A 19,636-nucleotide genomic window follows, 5' to 3' on the forward strand; every position below is an offset into this window, starting at 1 on the left:
AAAAGCAAGATAGCCTGAGGAAAACCCAGGAATTCTTTTCAGCCAAACTCTGTTGGTAAAGCAAAACAAAGAGTTATGGATAGCAGGGGATGGGAGGGGAGGATAACTATGAAGTGTTATCACTAAGAGTTATATATCAATCAAACCATGGAGATGTAGACATAAAAGATTATAGACTTCAGCATTAGTAAAAAAAGAAATTGAATTGAGTGCTTTCAATGAAGTGAAAGTACATGGGTGTGTGCGTGAGTGTCTGCTTTCAAAAATGTCAAGCAAGGGGTTGTAATCAAAGCCCTGCTCCTTTATTCCATGCATCATACATGCACAGAATATAATAAAGGACTTCAGTAGCTTGGTTGTGTCTGCCATCTTGAATTTTTGGGGTCTCCCCTAAGGATGCTTCTGGTCACCAGGAAAGTCCTGAAAATATACATATATGACCATTAAACTATCCTCCTGGTCAGATGTTCTTTTGTGTTGAGATATGGGTACAATAGTATGATGTAGCACTTGGGGAGAAAGATGCAGCCCAGGAGACCTGCAGTAGAGGCCAAGATGGAGAAGATCTCCACAGCCACCATGTGTTTCCCCTTGGTGCTCAGATAGGCTGGGATGAAGGACAGCCAAACACTGCAAAACAAAAGCATGCTGAAGGTGATCAGCTTGGCTTCATTGAAAGTATCTGGTAATTTTCTTGCAAAGAAAGCCACAGTGAAACTGATGGTGGCCAGCAGCCCCAAATAGCCCAGGACAACATAGAACATGGAATCTGAGCTTTCGTTACATTGCACAATGATCTCATCAGTCAGGGAATGCATGTCCAACTCTGGGAAGGGAGGAGAGGTGATCAACCATGCTGCACAGATAACAGCTTGGATAAAGGAGCAGAGGACAATGACAGATGCTGCCAGTCTTTTCCCTAGCCACTTCCTCATCTGGTTTCCTGGCTTGGTGGCCAAGAAGGCCAGAACTACTGTGATAGTTTTGGCCAAGACACAGGAAACTGAGATGGAGAAAATGGTGCCAAACATAGTTTGCCTGAGAAAGCAGGTCACTTCCCCAGGGCACCCAATAAACATACAGGAGCACAGAAAGCAAAGGAGAAGAGAGGAGAGAAGGATGCATGTGATGTTCCTGTTGTTGGCTTTGACAATGGGGGTGTCCCAGTGCAGAATGAAAGTCACTGCCACTAAAATGAGGGTTGCAGAAAAGAAAAGAACCAAGGAAATCAGAGTGACCCCCAAGGGTTCACCATAGGATAAATAGCTGAAATGTTTGGGAAGGCACAGGTCCTTTCTTTCATTGGAATAGTGATCTTCTGGGCATCTCCCACAGTGGTCTGCATCTGAAACACATGAAGAATGCTTTGCCATTTCCAAGTGTACAGAACATTTTACCCAACTAACTTAGAGAACTCACTCCTGGTAATGCTGTTCACTTACCCATTTCCACTTAAACAATAATAGTTTTATTGTTTTAATTGATTTTATTTTTGTATTTTGGTTTTTCTAGTTGTCTTTGTATTGCTTTTTTGGTTTTTAACTCTAAGCAACAGAGTCACAGCAGTAAGGTGGGTGGCTATAAAAATTAAATAAATGGATAGATATCTAGATAGCTAGATAGATGGTAGATAGCTAGATACCAAATTAACTATATTACTGTTTAAAGGAGGTGGAGGAGCTAAATTATAGCATCAAAGAGGTCCCAGTACTGACTGTGGAACAGATCGCAAACTGCTCCTATGTAGTTTCCAAGTGAAGCTAAAGAAGAAGATAGCCCATCAATTTCCATGACACGATCTTGAATATATACCCACCATTTTGAAAGAGAACATCAGGAATTGCTCTGAAGTCCTAAATTTTATAGATAGAAAACCAGACAAATGGATCATTGAACAACTCAACCCAGAATTCTCACTTGAGGCACAAAAACTAGGCTCAAATTATCCTATTTTAGACACATTCTGCAAAGACCTAGCTTTCTGGAAAAGGTGCTAATGCTGGGAAAGATGGAAGGAAAGAGAAGAAGAGGACAACTAGCAGCAAGGTGGATGGAGTCAGTTTCAATGATGATGAATGAACTGTTGGAAGACCTGAAAGGTTAGGGATAGATAGTCATGAAGAAGATCTATTTTGTCTTTAGGCATTGAAAACAACTTGATGGCACATAATGAAAGAAAGAAAGAAAGAAAGAAAGAAAGAAAGAAAGAAAGAAAGAAAGAAAGAATCAAACAATCAAACAATTTTCCACTTTCATTTTCCTGGAAAGAACATCATCTCTCAACATAATGAACAAGATTATAATAGAAAGAATGTATTCAACTATTCAAATAAACCTCATGTAATTAAAAAAACTCAAAGCTACTACACTTTACAGCCCCATTCCAGAGTGGAATGGAGTAAATCTTTTCCCCAAGGGACTATACCAAAGTTGAAATGAACAAAAAGGAATGAGCCTGAAAGCTCTGTATAATTCTATTTATTTATTTTTTTCACTTACCAATTTGGACTGAAATTCTTCCTTCGGGACATTTGGTGCAAATGTAGCAACAGGCATGTTTCCCCTCCTGAACAGCCTTGCTGTATCCATGGCGGCAGCTCTCAACACATCTGGCATGGGGAGGCACCTAAAATAACCATTGGGAACCTTTATGAGTGGGATTCACCAACAACCTCTGGAAATCCTTCACCTTCTTTGGAGAGAACACAATTAGAAAGCATACTGGTTTACTAAATTTGAAGAATGTTCCAAGTTTACAGCAACCATTTCATAGTCTGGGTTGTATGCTGAGTTTTGCTGAAGCCATGTCCAAACTTATTTATTGTTGTGAAGCCACAAAAGGAGATACTATGGTAGTGTCTATTGAGAAGTACCAATCATCCAATCTGCAGAAAAACTGGTAAAATGATTTTTAAAACATAAAACAGCATACAGTTTCCATTCTACCTGAAAACAATAAAATCTGTAGTCACCTGTAGCCTGCTGTCTGTGGGAGAAATGAAGGCAAGAGGTTGCAATTTCTATGCTTGGAAAATAAACATTGCTTCTTTGCATCTACCCAGTCCTCTAAAAATGTTCTGAAGGGAGCATACCAGCAGAAGGAAACCTTGTTTCTTTTTTTTTTTAAAAAAACATATATTTATTTTACTTTGTGTGCAAATTTATTTTGCATCCACAATACCTAAGATCAAGTTTAACTTGGGGACATTGCAAAAGGAAATAGTACTGTAGATTTTTAAAATAATAGAGAGAAAATTCTGCAAGAAGTTTTTTACCTTGTGGAAAATAGGGAAACCTTCAGTAGGAAAATTGTCCTATTGTTTAGCTCAGTGTCAGCACATTCACTGGGGTCCTCCACATGGTAATTTACTTTTTGAATATGAATAGAGAGAGCCCATCCTGACCATATTTGTTCACTACATAATATGGTAGACATTTACCATGAACATTCATCACATTTTTTCAACCAATTTGCTCCTTACATTTATTCTGTCTATTTTTTTAAAAACAGATCTCCTAGGGACTTCTTAAACTTAGTAGTATGTTGAGCAACTTAAAAAACACGAGGAGAGATACACACATATGAATTCTTATGTCATATAAATTTCACAATGCACCAGAGATATTAAACAAAATCCTACATATAGATTTTTTAAAATAAAGGCTAATAGAATAAACAGCAAAACCACAAGGCCCCAGGACAACTTCACTATACTGAACTTTTGGATTTTCAAGTAATCAGAAAGAATATCTTCCTGCTAAAATATTAGCTTCACTAATTACAGTAGTTCTGAATGTCCCACCTGCTGAAACTTGTGGTTCCACACAATGGCACTTCCATTGATGGTGAACTTTTTGCCATCCGGGGCTTTGGAGTCCATCCTTCCAATCCATACTCTCTGGAAGGACAGATTTTGGAACGTGACCAAATTGAAGATGTCATAACCAGACTCAAAGTTGCCCTTTTCATCAAAAAAGATTTCATCTCCTGCACTATTATTAAAATGGAGATGTCTCAGAAAGTAGTGAAGCTGGATTCAAAAGAGTAGAAAAGTAAGATCAGATCAGAAAGCAAGAGATGGGAAAATATTCTCTCAGGGAAAACTGGAGATAATTTTTGGACCAGATAATTCTGTTCAAATCGAGTGTAGTAGGTATACTATATTTATTTTTGTGATGAATTGATATTTATATTTCAAAAAAGAATTCTCAAAAAATTCTCTCTCAAGCTTCTCTCGAAGATCTTTGTTAAAAGAATAAAATAGGTGACATGGCTACAGCTAAGAAATTTGAGAAGTGCCACAAGAATTCTAGTATTTATTAAGAGGATCTATCACACCCATTTTCACTTAAATCTTAAATCACATCCATTTTCACTTTATTTTTTCATTAAAATAGCCTACATCCTATACATCTTTCTAGGCAAGAAAGATGCAAAATTATTGGAAAATTAGTGCAGAGGTTAAAAACATTATGACAGAAACTAAAGAAGTTGACACCATCTGGATCCATTGGCAGCAAAGGTCAAGAATGTGGAATAACATGAAAATCCTTCATTTTCCAGTTCTTCTCTTGTTTTCATTGTAAATTTGGTCCCTTCAAATTTTATTACATATATTCAATTAAAAGAACAATTTAAAATATATGCCAAAAGTTACAAATTTACAAAAAAACTATCTTGGTGGGATGAACAAATCTATGCTAATAATGACCACATGATCTCTGTGTCATGTTCCCGTTCCGATGTTTATGGTTCCTCGTAACGTTTCACATGTCATATCTGCAGTTGCGTGCCTGCCTGGCCACGCCGGTAAATTTCCTTTGTGCTGACTTGTGATCTTCTGGAATGTATGTTTGGGTTATCTCTGCTGTTCAAGGTTACTTTCTCAGGCCGATTCTAACGGTTGCTAGCATCTGGGGTGGGTGGTTGCTATGCTAGCCTGAGGGGAGGGTTCGCAATGGGAGCAAGGCTTTTTAAGTTTGTAATTGGCGCGCTTTTGCTCATTCTCAGCTTTCTTCGTACTTTGCATACTATTCATTCAATAAATTAGTTTTCTCTAGTAATTACTGATGAGACTCCTTTTATTGGAATAGGCAATCATTACACTCTGAAATATATAAAATGTTATTACAAATGAGAATACTAAATGTACAAATTAAGCAATGTATGAATAAATGGGAGAAAAAATTTGGATACAATACTGAATACGATGTTTGGGAAAGAATGTGGACTAAGGGATTAAAATTTACATTAAATTATAATTTAAAAGAAAATTTTTATAAAAAGATGTACATGTGGTATATTACTCCTGAAAAATTATCGAAAATGTTTCAAAATACGTCAAATGTTTGTTGGAAATGTAAAAAAGAAATTGGAACTTTATACCATATGTGGTGGACCTGTAAAAAAGCAAAAAAAAATGTGGTCATCTATACATAATATAATTTGTAAAATGTTGGCAGTTAATATTGATAAATTACCGGAATTCTATTTATGGGGCTTTATGAACAAAGATTTGAAAAAAAAACTATGGGAAACTTCTACAGTATTTGATTACTTCGGCCCGAATGATCTATGCTGCAAAGTGGAAAGAAGAATTAATCCCATCTATGGAAGAATGGATACTTAAATCCCTAAACTTGGCACAAATGGCAAAACTAACGGACCAACTAAACGATAAAAATATGGAAGATTTTCAAAAGGACTGGACACCCTTTTTTAAATATGTGGAATGGACTCAAAAAGTTAATATGAATATATAGTATGTAAATAGCAAATTACTTTAATTGTTTAATCTCTTATTAGAATTAATGAAGGCAATTTAGAGAATTAAGGAAAAAAAATAACATGCTAGGATACTAAGCTGTACCATCTAGAAAGTTGGAAACCCTAATCTTTCTATCTGTCTATCTATCTATCTATTTATTATATATATATATATATATATATATATATATATATATATATATATATAATTTTTTTCTTTTTTTTCCCCTCTTTCCTCTTCTCTTTTTTTCTTTTTTTTCTCTCTTCTTCTCTTTTTTGTATTGCAAGATATTATTGTTTGTATGCAATTTTATGTTTATTTAAATACATTAATAAAGATTCTGGAAAAAAAAAGGAATGTGCAATAAGATGGGGAAATGATGGATGAGTAGAAGCCAATTGTGGCAGAGATAAAAGGATTTGACCTTAACAGGAGTCTGTTTTAAGAAAGCTCCTGATGCTACAGTTCCCTTCATTCTACATATTCCAAAGTTTTTTTTTAAAAATATACTCATTACTGGAGAAAAGGTAGCAAGGAACTGGTGAACCACATGCCATGAAGTTGGTGTCGACTCTTAGATGGATTTTCTCCAAGATAATCTCTCCCTAACCACACATTTCCCAATTCTATCGCTTGCACTGTAACACTGTAACACTCTTAGACTTGGAGCACCTCAAATTCTGGGAGTGATTCATGGCAGGATGTGTGTGCATGTTTCATGCACACAAACAGATTAGGTTTATGAAGCTTCACAGCAGAACACAGCACTAAATGACAGATCTCCAGATAAGAGCCCCTTCTGGAGGAGCTCGATTGATCTGGGAGCAGAATCTCTGACAGGACTCATTAATTGCAGACAGTTCATTGCCAACAGTTCATTGTTTGCTGCAGAGCAACATATCCAAAGCCTTCATACTGCTGCTCCCCACCTCATCCCCTTCAGCCCAGTGTATACCTGAGAAGAGCAATGACATACCTGCCATGGCTGAAGATCCTCAAGATTTGCCCCATCCCGATTCTTCAGAGAAGCTGGATTTGCCCTTGTTGATTGCATTGTATGCAAAGCATGTGCTGCAGAATAAACTCCATTGTAGACATTGTAGCTCTCTCCAGACATGGTCATTTCAAACAGAGAGCCAGGGAGACTCCCCAGTTTTTCCTTTCCTGTGCAGGATTTTTTTGCTTTGGGGTCTGAAAGGAATGAACAGTCAAATGCACACATCCAGAACCAAGAGAATAAAGGAAAGTATTTTAAAAAAGGGTTAAGGGTCTCAAGGAACTCCTGAAATCTTGGCACCATGTTTGTGTGGAGTGAGAAGAATAAGGAACCATTATACGATTGTGCTGGGAAACTAATATCTGACAATACAACAGCAGTGAAATCCCAGTGAGAGGTCGTGATCCACACTCTGTGGTCCATTGGGGGCCTCATGTGAAATTCACACATTGATAAAATCCATTGCAAACCCTCCATAGAGTGGGCATCACCAGAGACCAGGAACACATTGGTATTGTTCAGGAAGATAGCATCTCTTATGTTTTTTATCCTCACAGGAAAGGACTCTTCATCCATTTTCATTATTGGGATCAACTTCTTCCAAGCAATGCAAATATCATTCTGGAAGAGTATTGGTTGGAGATTTCGAAGAAAGGTTTCCCCACTCTCATCCTCTGAGACCAAAAGGCCAATCCAGTTCCATCCAAAATGCATCAGCAAATGAACAATCCCCTCATGTTGTAAGTGTTCATTGGGAACCATGCTGGAGAAGAAAGGGAAGCTCCTTTTTTCATTAAGGACTGGGTCAGAGGAGCCATAACCGAGCTGTTTGGAAGGAAGATGCATAGAAAATTAAACTGAGAAGCACATCCTTTTGTCCTGAAAAGCATAAAGCCTTTCAATTCCCTTTTTAAATATTGCATGCCACATTAACATTATGATTGAATTACACACAAAGGGTTCCATCAAGATTTACTTGATGTAGTGGAGACTATAGTTTCTATCATTTCTCATCATTGGATATGCTGGCTAAAACTGATGGGAACTGAAATTTAGCAACATTACCCTCTTTGACCACGGTTGCTAATGAATATTTTGCCCTATCATAAATGAGTTCTGAGGATTTTTCACTCCACCCTTCCGTTGTACACCAATGAATTGAAAAGATGAAATCTCTCTTTGTGATGATCCTGTTTTTCATGTGTATGTTTTCTTCTGCACCAAATAAATTACTTTTAACTTTCCCCCCACATATATCTTTATCCAATATGCTTTTCCTGAATATTTTTTAAAGACCCTGTCCATTTTTGTGCTCACAATTATTTTACCATTTCATCAACATTATATTTGGTTGTTCTGTCTTCTTCATAATATTTTGAAGCAATGTCCTCAGGATATTTTGGGCTGACACAGTGTTTTACCAATGTCAATTCTAGTGAGGATTACTGGGATGCAAAGCCAACATATCTGAGGTGTTTTTAGCCTTCAGTATTTTTCATTCTGAAGTTTTTTTGATTTTTTAAAATAATTAAAATGTAAAAATAAAATAAGAATAATAGGAAAAGACATACTGTTTAGTTTATTGAGTAATCCTTTTTACTTTCCAAATTCTGTGGGGATGGAGGATATGGGAAGTGACCGATCATTTACTGCAGCTACAAGTGAATCTGTGAAAAAGCCTCCTACCTGTGGAATCTTGTAGGTGTTCAAAATGTGGGCCATGTGAATCGAGTTTGGGGAGGTGAGGCCACCAATGGTAGCCAAGAGCTTCCTCTTGCCTCTTCTGACACAGTTGTAGTTGATGGGACTCCCTTGATTCAGAAACAGAAGATCTAGAATATTCTTACTGGCAAGGTTTACACTGAAATTGTTTTCATAAACCTCCAATCCTAGTGTGGTGTTGGGTAACAACCTGAGGTCCTGGTTGATCTCATGAACGGCAAAATACATGGAAAGAATGTGCTGGTAGTTCTTTGTCCTCACCCTGAAATAAAAGTACACAAGCAGACATTATTATATCAGAAAAAGAAGCAAACAAGCCATAAATAATGTAGGTAATTTCACCAATTTCTGTACAGTGGATTAATTTTGGATTTTACTGGAAGAGACTGTGTGCTTTGCGCATTAGGTTGACAAGCTCAGAAGCTGCTGATATTTTAGTAACAGAATAGGAGCCAAAGATTTCAATGCTTTGTGAGCTAGGAAGGTTTCTTTCTGGCCAAATGGGCAGTCATTTAATCCTGTGCCTTTCCCATTACAAGAGTGTAGTTGAACTTTACCAGTTGCAAAACTCTACCTATTATTGCATCACTTGAAGGATAGGAGGAAGACCCACCACCACGACAATGTTCAGATTAGCTGGCCTTGAGCCTGGGCAAGACACTGACTTGAGAAAATGTCTCAGAAAAGCCCCTGCCTAGTTCACATGAAGATAAAGTGAGAGATGGGGAAGCACATTCAGACTTGCAAGTTTCTGTTACTATAGCTGTTCCTTTAAAAGCAAGTTATGACCGATATAGCATGGGTTTCTTAGTCTGGTCTGCCTTGGAGGGCTGACACCCATTAAAGCAACCAGTTTGGATCAGATTTACTTTTTGTTGGAACAATCCTACTGAAATAAATGGAATTTCTTGTAATCATGTAAGTATTAAGCCTAGTAATAACGTTTCAGCTATTGAAGTCATTTCATTTTTTATATATAAATTTTTATTGAAGGTTTTAGTTACAGTAATAAAAACGAATACCAACTAAACTGAGAGAGAGGAAAGAAAGTAAATAGAGCAGAAAGAGTTGAAAGAAAGAAAAAGTGAAAAAAGAAAAAAGGAAAGGAAAGGAAAGGAAAGAGTGAAATAGAAAAAGAAACGAAATGTGTAAAGAATGACTTCCAATCATCACTACAAGTATAAAGAAGTTTGGTAGCTCTTCATCCCCCATAAAGTTACAAACAGATATCTCTTCTTCCCATAACCCATCCCTTATCTATAAACAAATCCACAAGACATCAACTTTTCAATCCTGGTGTCAGCAAAAAGTCCACAAAGGGTTGCCAAAAACACGTATTATTTTAACCTTGATCAAATAAACCGACTTTATGTTCCACCTTTTCCTCAAAGTCATCTCCTGGCAGTTGATGGATCTATGTTTGAAAGTCCACATCCACCATCATATAATTTTTTTCAGTCAACATTGTGTGGATATATGTAAATCTTGGCAGTAAATTACTTGAGTTGATATATTAATGAAAGAATTGTTTCACAGGATATGCTGAGATTGTGTAGGTTTCTTCTTTGACTCTTATGGGAAAGCCACCCCAACAAAAGAGCTGAAAGGTATCATTTTTTGGCTTCTTCTACTACTGATATAAAAGTTCACATGCAAGTATAAACTTAAATCCATGAGGAAAACAAGTTTTCAGATGAATGGTCCCATTTAAACCAAACTGAAACATAAAGGAATGTGGAAACAACCTTGGAAGCCACCTTCCAGCTTCTGCTAACTTTTATCAGGACATTCCCATAGCAACCCATGATTCTCTGTATTCAAGAAGCTTGGTTCCCCCCTCTTCCCACTAAGACAATGGCTTTCTTCAGAGTAGATAAGTAAGGAAGAAAGTAACCTGAGATCTATTGCTTATGAATCTGTATGTATGCTTGCATCAACATATGAATATATATATGCTTACATCATTCCCTTTTCCTGTAATGTATAAATATAAGTGCATTCCTTTAGCCTGCAGTGGAGGCACCCACCATCTTGGTGAGAACCCCTCCAGTACGCACTGTTTAATAAATACTGCAGTTCAGCCTTGATTATTTGCTTTGGGTCCTGTGTTTGATTCCACAAATCAATATATGTTAACACTCAATATGGGGATATGTTCTCACAACATACTTTCAAATCCTTTTTCCTGTTACTTCATCCTCTGGCATCAGGTGATGCACAATTTGGTGAAGATCACCTGAGCTGAAATTTCTCAGAAGAGGATTTCTTGGAATTTTCTTTCCTTTAGATGTCTGCCCCTACTGGGTTACTGGAAAGAATGATAGTTGCCTGCATTTAAATTTCCGAATTCTGCTTCCCACTCAGATAAAAGTTAATAAAGCCCCAATATTTCCTCCATCAAAAAATGGTGGACAGTTCAATGGCCTGTTTTACCTGAGCTCTATGGCACTTTCATTCTTGGACTGGGTGTCCTTTTGAAATTCAGTTTTCTGAGAATTTGTGCTAAAAATGCACCTTCAGTTGATAGAACTTAAAGGTGGTCATTAAATTATGAGCAGATCCACTTCTATAATTTCCAGATGATTATCTAAAATTATCTGGAAGCCATGTTAAAAATGCATAGTATCACAAAAAGTGACAGCAAAGGGCTAAGTGCAACATCTGAACCATCATTATCTGCCTCTTGCCCAGATTCTCTCAGCTTCCTTGAAGTTGTAAATGCACATCATTCAAAGAAGAAAAATATACTTACACTCCCATTCTGGACATATCTGGCTGTTTTGTGAAAGTCTCAGAGGCTATAATTTTATAAACAAAGGAAGAAAACCCCCCAAATATCACATCAGCTCTGGATGTAGAAAATTCCCCTGGATCATTGGATGGCTGGATGCAGATGGATTTCAAACTCTCACTGACATTCTCAGGTAGAAAGAAAAAGAGCAAAAGGGTTTTGAAAGCCAGCAGTCTCGATTCACAATCCCATCTTTTCACGTACATGGTCGAGAAAGCAACATCTGTGATCACAGCAAGTAACCTTTGTCTTGACCAGACCTAAGGAGAAATATCCATGCAAAGGGATGAAGGTGGTTTTTAAAAAAAAGAAAAAAAAAGGAAGAATTATTAGAACTCCCAATGACAATTCTTTGCTTGTTGTAACTAAACTCTGAGATTTCAGTGGCACAAAGTGAAATGTGAGAGGTCTTTACAAAGGGTAGCACAGGTACTGTTGAATATGGCTTTACTGGCCTTTTCCTCCCCAGAAATCTTGTTGCAGCTTTGATACTGTCAAAGCAAGAGAACTGGAACATAGTGATTTTGCTAATTACAGAGCAAATAATCACCTTCCGAAAAGGCCTATAGTCCCTGAAGATTTAGTGATAAAGACATTTGTGTGATCTGTCAGGGTTATAGTAAGTCCAATGATATGCACTGGATGTTATGTAATTGGCCCAACTTTCTCAGCTGATGCTATTTCCAACTTTCAACCTCCTCCAGTTCTGAAAGAGTAAGTCAGTGATTCTTAAACTATTTGGCCCAATTATCCCTTTTCCTGGTCTCAGATAATGTCATTCCCATTTATGTAACACAATTTTTTTTTATCATATGGCATAGCAGTTCGGTGTTCATGCTGCTTTTTCTTCCTGCAAAATCCTTGCGAGTTCCAGCAGCCAGATGTGTAGACTATTTAGCCATAACAAGTCACATTGCCAGGGTGCACCATGGGGAGGCTAGTCTACATTGCACTGAGTTGGGCTGAGAGAGAGGGACTGGTCCAAGGTCACTCAGGCGGGACTAGAACTCTCATACCACACCTGATTGGCTCTTGGGCTGAGAGAGAGGGACTGGCCCAAGGTCACCCAGCCAGCTTTCATGCCTAAGGTGGGACTAGAACTCTCATACCATGCCTGACTGGCTCTTGGGCTGAGAGAGAGGGACTGGTCCAAGGTCACTCAGGTGGGACTAGAACTCTCATACCACACCTGATTGGCTCTTGGGCTGAGAGAGAGGGACTGGCCCAAGGTCCCCCAGCTGGCTTTCATGCCTAAGGTGGGACTAGAACTCTCATACCATGCCTGACTGGCTCTTGGGCTGAGAGAGAGGGACTGGTCCAAGGTCACTCAGGCGGGACTAGAACTCTCATACCACACCTGATTGGCTCTTGGGCTGAGAGAGAGGGACTGGCCCAAGGTCACCCAGCCAGCTTTCATGCCTAAGGTGGGACTAGAACTCACAGACTCCTGGTTTCTAGCCCAGCACCTTAAACACCAGACCAAACAAGAAACTACACTGGAGATGATTTGGGAGTCTCCTGGAAGTGTTCTCTAAGCATATCTGCCAAATCTTTTAGCTAGAACCAGCAATGGCCAATGCAAATGAAAAAGTTGTGGAAGATGGCTGCACAATCTTAATTTTGGAAAGATCGTCTTTGCTCTTTTTATTTATTTATCAAATTTATTTATTTATCAAATTTCTTTGCCGCCCAACTCATACACAATGATTCTGAGTGACACTACGACTTTTTAATGTCATTTGCATGGTATGCATTCTCTAAGGCAGAGAGACCAGTAAGGCCAGTAGTGTAATTATTGCCTATTCTAAAACACTATCAGACTCATGAGCAGGAATTCAAAGATATCTGATTTATTAAAGAATAGTATGCAGGATCACAGAGAAAGCTGAGATTGATAAAAGCACGCCAAATGCAAACTAAAAACCCTTGGTGTAAATGAGATCCCTCCCCCCGTAGAATCTTCCCAAGTTCACAATCCCAGGTGCTCCTAATGGTTTCTGATGGTCTGTGGGAAAAGTCCTTGAACAGAGAACATAACCCAAACACATTCCATTGTAATGAACACAGATACAGAGCTTGGTACAAGGTTTCACAGCAGCTCCCTCCCAAACAGAAACGTGCGTCAGCGCCATGGCATGTGAAATGTTACGATGTATACTGTACATTGAAACAGTGAACATTACAAGTAGAGACTTCCAGAGAAGAAATGTCCAGATTTTATTTTTGTATGTTGGGAAAAGCTGCCCTTTTTTCACAACTGTTTTTCTATATCCAGATGTGGCCTGTGATCTGCCAGAAAAGAAGGCAATGATGATATGGCCACACTGCTGTGATTGGGACAAATTATTTTGGCTTTGAAAGGCTGGGTGTTTCAGCTCTCCCTCCTTATCCTGCCTCAGACTTCTTTCAGCAAGTTCCTAAAATGTGTAGTAGCAAGCCATAGTTTCTGTATCATTCCCCTGCCCCTCCAGAGATATTATCATTGGAGAATTAATTAATGTCTACTGTAGTTCTTCAACTCTTGTTACAGAAGTTTATGGAACGCCCATCAGGATCCTCCAGAGCATAGCAAGTGGTCCTTGAAAGAAACAATGGTTTACATCACAAGGTTGTTTCACTGTGATTGAATTCAGATGAATCTTGTTTAAAATGGTCCACTTTGGATGAGAATTGAAACTGGTGTAGACATGGCCCCTACTTGAATCTCTCCCTAAGTTAATGATGACTCAGCTATTCAACAGGCCATTGAATTCTTGAGGTTTTTGAAGTGAGTGTTATTACAAATGAATCCCACTGGTTATAGAAAAACTCCCAAGTTTTATCTTTGTACTATTGTTTCTCTTTTATTTTGTTTACAAAAAGAAAAATAGAAATTTAGGATCCCCAACAGAATATTATAATACATATGTATTGGTCACAACTTGCTGTGTTGTTGTTTATTCATTTAGTCGCTTCTGACTCTTCGTGACTTCATGGACCAGCCCACGCCAGAGCTTCCTGTTGGTCGTCAACACCCCCAGCTCCCCCAGGGACGAGTCCGTCACCTCTAGAATATCATCCATCCACCTTGCCCTTGGTCGGCCCCTCTTCCTTTTGCCCTCCACTCTCCCTAGCATCAGCATCTTCTCCAGGGTGTCCTGTCTTCTCATTATGTGGCCAAAGTATTTCAGTGTTGCCTTTAATATCATTCCCTCAAGTGAGCAGTCTGGCTTTATTTCCTGGAGGATGGACTGGTTTGATCTTCTTGCAGTCCAAGGCACTCTCAGAATTTTCCTCCAACACCACAGTTCAAAAGCATCTTGATATCTACAACTTGTTGTAGATATCTAATTATGTCCTGTTTAAACTTTGGGCATGCACCTCTCCTCTCTAATATTTATTAAAGCAGCCAAGACATCATTTTTCAGACTTACAGAAAAAAAATTATGAAAGAAAACCAAATAATTAAAATATTTGCTGTATTCTAAGATTGTACAATTAAATGATACTCTTCTTGCAAGGGTCTGCCTAAAAACTTCCAGTATGTCCTAGCCTTTACTTTTGCCATTCAGGAGATCAACATGAATGACAAGGCTCCTTTTAGAACAACTATGAACTGTTAAAGGTAAAAGTAAAGGTTTCCCTTGACATTAAATCCAGTCGTGTCTGACTCTAGGGGGCGGTGCTCATCTCTGTTTCAAAGCCGAAGAGCCAGTGTTTGTCCGTAGACACTTCCATGGTCATGTAGCCGGCATAACTGAACGGAACGCCGTTACCTGCCCACCAAAGCGGTACCTATTAATCTACTCACATTTGCATGTTTTCGAACTGCTAGGTTGGCAGGAGCTGGGACTAGCAACGGGAGCTCACCACGTCAGCGGATTCGAACCGCCGACCTTCCGATTGGCAAGCTCAGCAGCTCGGCGGTTTAACCTGCAGCGCCACCATGTCCTATGAACTGTTAAAACAGGGTTATTAATCAAACCTTGGAGACATGGATGTAATGGAATGTATATTTAAAGAATAATAAGAGAAGCAATTGAAAAAAATCCGTTCAATGAAGTTTAATCACGAGTAGAGGCATGGGGGGGAGGGGCTTTAAAAAAAAGGATAGTTGTGACTGAGTGATCACAGCCTTGACATTTAATTACATGAATCACATACACAAACTACATAAAAAGAGGGAATGCTTCAATTGCATGGTCATGGCTGCCATATTGAATTTTTGAGCTCTCCCCAACAAATGCTCTTGGTCACCAGAAAGATGATGAACAATAGGATACTGATTTTGACTGTTAAACTATTTTCCTGGTCAGTGTGTGGATGTTTGTGTGCAGTTCTTTTGTGTGCAGTTGTGGTTTGAACAGTAGATATAGCACTTGGAGAGAAAGATGCAGCCCAGGAGACCTGCAGTAGAGGCCATGATGGAGAAGATCTCCACAGCCACCATGTATTTTCCTTTGGTGCTCAGATAGGCTGGGATGAAGGACACCCAAATGCTGCAAAACACAAGCATGCTGAAGGTGATCAGCTTGGCTTCATTAAACATATCAGGCAATTTTCTTGCAAAGAAAGCCACAGTGAAACTGATGGTGGCCAGCAGCCCCAAGTAGCCTAGGACAACATAGAACATGGAATCTGAACCTTTGTTATATCACACAATGGTCTTATCAATCTGAGAGTGGATGTCCAACTCTGGGAAGGGAGGAGACGCGATCAGCCATGCTGCACAGATAACAGCTTGAATAAAGGAACAGAGGACAATGACCGATCCTGCCAGTCTTTTCCCTAGCCACTTCCTCATCCTGTTTCCTGGCTTGGTGGCCAAGAAGGCCAGAACTACTGTGATAGTTTTGGCCAAGACACAGGAAACAGAGATGGAGAAAATTGTGCCAAGCAGAGTTTGCCTGAGGATGCAAGTCACTTCCGCACACCAACCAATAAACAACAGGGAGCATAGAAAGCAGAGGAGGAGAGAGGAGAGAAGGATTCATGTGATGTTCCTGTTGTTGGCTTTGACAATGGGCGTGTTCCAGTGTAGGAGGAAAGTCACTGCCACTAAAATGAGGATTGCCAAAAAGAAAAGAATCAAAAAAGTCAGAGTGACTCCTAAGGGTTCACCAAAGGATAGATAGCTGAAACATTTGGGAAGACACTGGTCTTTTTCCACATTGGAATAGTGATCTTCTGGGCATCTCTCACATTGGTCTGTATCTGAAATAAAGGAATAAGGCCTTGCCATTTCCAAGTAGAAATAACATTTTACCCTGCTAAGTTAGAAAACTCAGTCCTAGTAATGCCATTCACATACCCCATCCCACTTACACCATAATGCTTTGTTAATGTTTAGGGGGAAAACTGTGTTATTATGAATGGAGAAGTATTCTGTTGTCCTGAAAAGAAGTGAATCTCTCAACATTTGAAAGAGAAGTTTGTGTAAAAGGAAATCATGTTATAGATGTATGTAAATTATTAAATAACCTACTTTAAAAAATCTACTGCAGTTTACCCCCAGTCCCATTATGGAGCAGGCTGGTAAAAATCCTTTCCCTTACTATAGCTAAGTTGAACTAAATGAAAAAGGATCAAGCCTGAAAACTCTATGTTTGTTTCTTTGTTTGTTTCTACTTGCCAGTTTGGACTGAAATTCCTCCTTCAGGGCATTTGGTGAATTTGTAGCAACAAGCTTGTTTCCCCTTCTGAACAATCTTGCTGTACCCCTGGTGGCAGCTCTCCACACATCTGGCATGGGGAGGTACCTGGAAATAAGCATCAGGAAGGTTTATGAGTAGCATTCACCAACCACTTCTGGAAATTCTTCATTTCAATTGGAGATGGAAAAATTAGAAAGAGGACTGGCTGAATCAATTCAAGGCTGTGCAAAATCTGTCGAACTCAAGATATCCCAGGATCAAAATGATTGCTGAGAGTGCTACAAGTCTGCAGGAAGCCATCATATCTCCTGGGATGAGTTCTGAGTTTTCCTCAAACCATGTCCATGCTCATTTGTTGTTGTAAAGTCACAAAAAAAGATTGTCAGTAGCATGGTCCTCCCTGCTTGGTGATATCTGTTCATTTTGCTCTGTTTATTGCTGCATTCACAATTTCACATCTACAACAATACTGAAGAACAACTTTAAATGGTGGATACTTAAAAGGAAACAGTTTTGTAGATTTTAGAAAATGAGATAATATTCTTGAAGAAGTTTTCACCTTCTAGAAAACAGGGGAATGTTGACTTGAAAAAATTGTCATATATTTTTCCTCCAGTCTAAGCATATTCGCTCAGTTTCTCCACATTCTTGCTTTTTTCCCCCCTATCAGAACAGGGAAAAAACATCCTTCTTATATTTATTCTCTACATTACAGATAGTCCTTGAGTTATGACAGCAATTGGGACTGGAATTTCCATTGCTTAGCAATGCAATCACAAAGTGCAATGTCATGTGACTGCATCACTTAGAGATGGCAATCCCTGCAATCCCCATTGCTGTTGTTAAGCAAGAATTGTGGGTTGTTAAGTGAGCAACTCCTCACAACTTCCTGCCAACTTCCAACAACTAAACTCAGTGGGGAAGCTGGCAGGATATTGCAAGTCCCTGGTGGCTTGCAAACAGGCTGGCAGGCAGGGAAGTGGCTGCTGCTGGATGGGGGAGGGAGCAAGGGCAGGGGAGTGGCAGGGGAGGTATGGTGTGAGTGCAGCGGGGCTTGGGATGGGTGCTGCTGGGTGGTGGAGGGTGTGTGGTAGCGTGAGTGGCCAGGGAGGAAGTGGGAATGGCCAGGAAGGGTGTGCAACAGGCTGGGGAGGGTGTGCAAGTGGCTGGAGAAGTGCAGCATGAGTGAAGCGAGGCTCGAGGAGAGTGTGCGAGGGTGTGCGGGTGGCCGGCAAGGCACAGCACAAGTGCAGAGGGGCTGGTGGAGGGAGTGTGGGTGGGGAGACTTACCTGAGCAACTTGTGAACTTCCTTGCCAGCTTCCCCATTGACTTTGCTTGTGGGAAGCTAGCAGGGAATGTCACAAATCGTGATCATGTGACCACAGGATGCAGCAACCGTTGTAAGTATGAGCAGGGTGCCAAGTACTCAGACTGCAGTCATGCGACTGCAGGGTGCTTGGATAGCTGGAACTTCAAGAACTGGTTGTAACCATCATTTATTCAGCGCTGTCATAACTTTGGCTGCTGAACAAGTGGTCGTTATCTGAGGACTATCTGTATACAGATTTCCTGTGAAAATTCATCACATTTTCTAAATCCATTTGGTCTTTATGTTTATTCTGTTCATTTTTTTAAAAAAAATATCCTATAGTGACTTAATTGCAATTTTGAAAAACTGATACACACACACACACAAACACACTATCACACAAACACACACATTCTTATCTCATATGAATTCCAAAATGCAACTCAGAATAGTAATCAAAATCCTCCCTGTAAATATTTTCATAAAGACCAACACAAACATCTGGCAAAACCATAAGGCTTGAGGACATCATCACTATTCTGCGCTTGTTGATTTTCCTTCCTCATCATTCCCACAGCACATCATTTTCAAATCCACTTTCAAATCAGACTCAGCCCTATGCAGTAAAGCTTGCTCCTCTTCCATATCATCTGCTAAACATAGTCTGTCTATAATGGCAGACATTTTTAAAATTAACTTCTAAATCCCTTGTTCACAAATATCCTTCAATATGTCCAACGTTAAAGTATTTTGCTCTATTCTGTATTAGTAAGTCAAATTCAGGTGCTCTTCTCCTTTAATTGTAATCTTTAATTCCTTCTGGTTCCCTCTAGTGTCCAACCATTAAATCCCATCTTATCATATATTTTTATTAAGTATTCAAAACAACAGCATTTTCTCATGGGAAGGATTATTATAATTAGCTTTAAAATTTTATTTCAAATCCATCTGGACCCTGTGTTTATAATTTTTCAAAATCAACGTTCAAATCACACTTGCTGTTTATTCCCCCCCCCCCAAATTTTAACTCCTTAAACTTGTATAAAACTTCTTTCACTAAGGACTGAAGGAAACTCATCCAAAGTAGTAAAACTTGCCACTATGAAGGTTCCTAATATCCAAAAAGCAGTGAACAAGCAATTTCCAAAAGTGATTAATAAAGGAAGTATGTGAATCCTGTGTCCTTTTGAAGGTGCCAAACCGCAGTTTGGGGTACAATGGCGTTCCCTCATCTCCCAGAGCTCTAAACCTGCTGGAGACCACTGTCTTCCAGTCTTCTGGCAAGGAGTAACTGTATGGAGCACTTGTGGATGATCTCAAGTCCTCTCCTTGTCTGGAGAGGAATTGCGAAGGGTCAGTCCATTCACCAGCTCCGCGCTCTTGCGGAGCTGTCTTCAGTTCATCATTTGTTCGCT

The 19,636-nt window shown here is 39.3% G+C and overlaps 1 protein-coding gene across 1 annotated transcript; it reads right to left on the minus strand.

The window, feature by feature from the left end:
* Window positions 1–443: 443 nt before the first annotated feature.
* On the minus strand, window positions 444–1,373 carry LOC134496816 (vomeronasal type-2 receptor 26-like). The gene has a single exon (XM_063302529.1). The coding sequence runs from the start codon at window positions 1,371–1,373 to the stop codon at window positions 444–446; it is 930 nt and encodes a 309-aa protein (XP_063158599.1).
* Window positions 1,374–19,636: the final 18,263 nt, after the last annotated feature.

The sequence above is a fragment of the Candoia aspera genome, chromosome 4 (assembly GCF_035149785.1).
Source record: "Candoia aspera isolate rCanAsp1 chromosome 4, rCanAsp1.hap2, whole genome shotgun sequence".
Taxonomy (NCBI): domain Eukaryota; kingdom Metazoa; phylum Chordata; class Lepidosauria; order Squamata; family Boidae; genus Candoia; species Candoia aspera.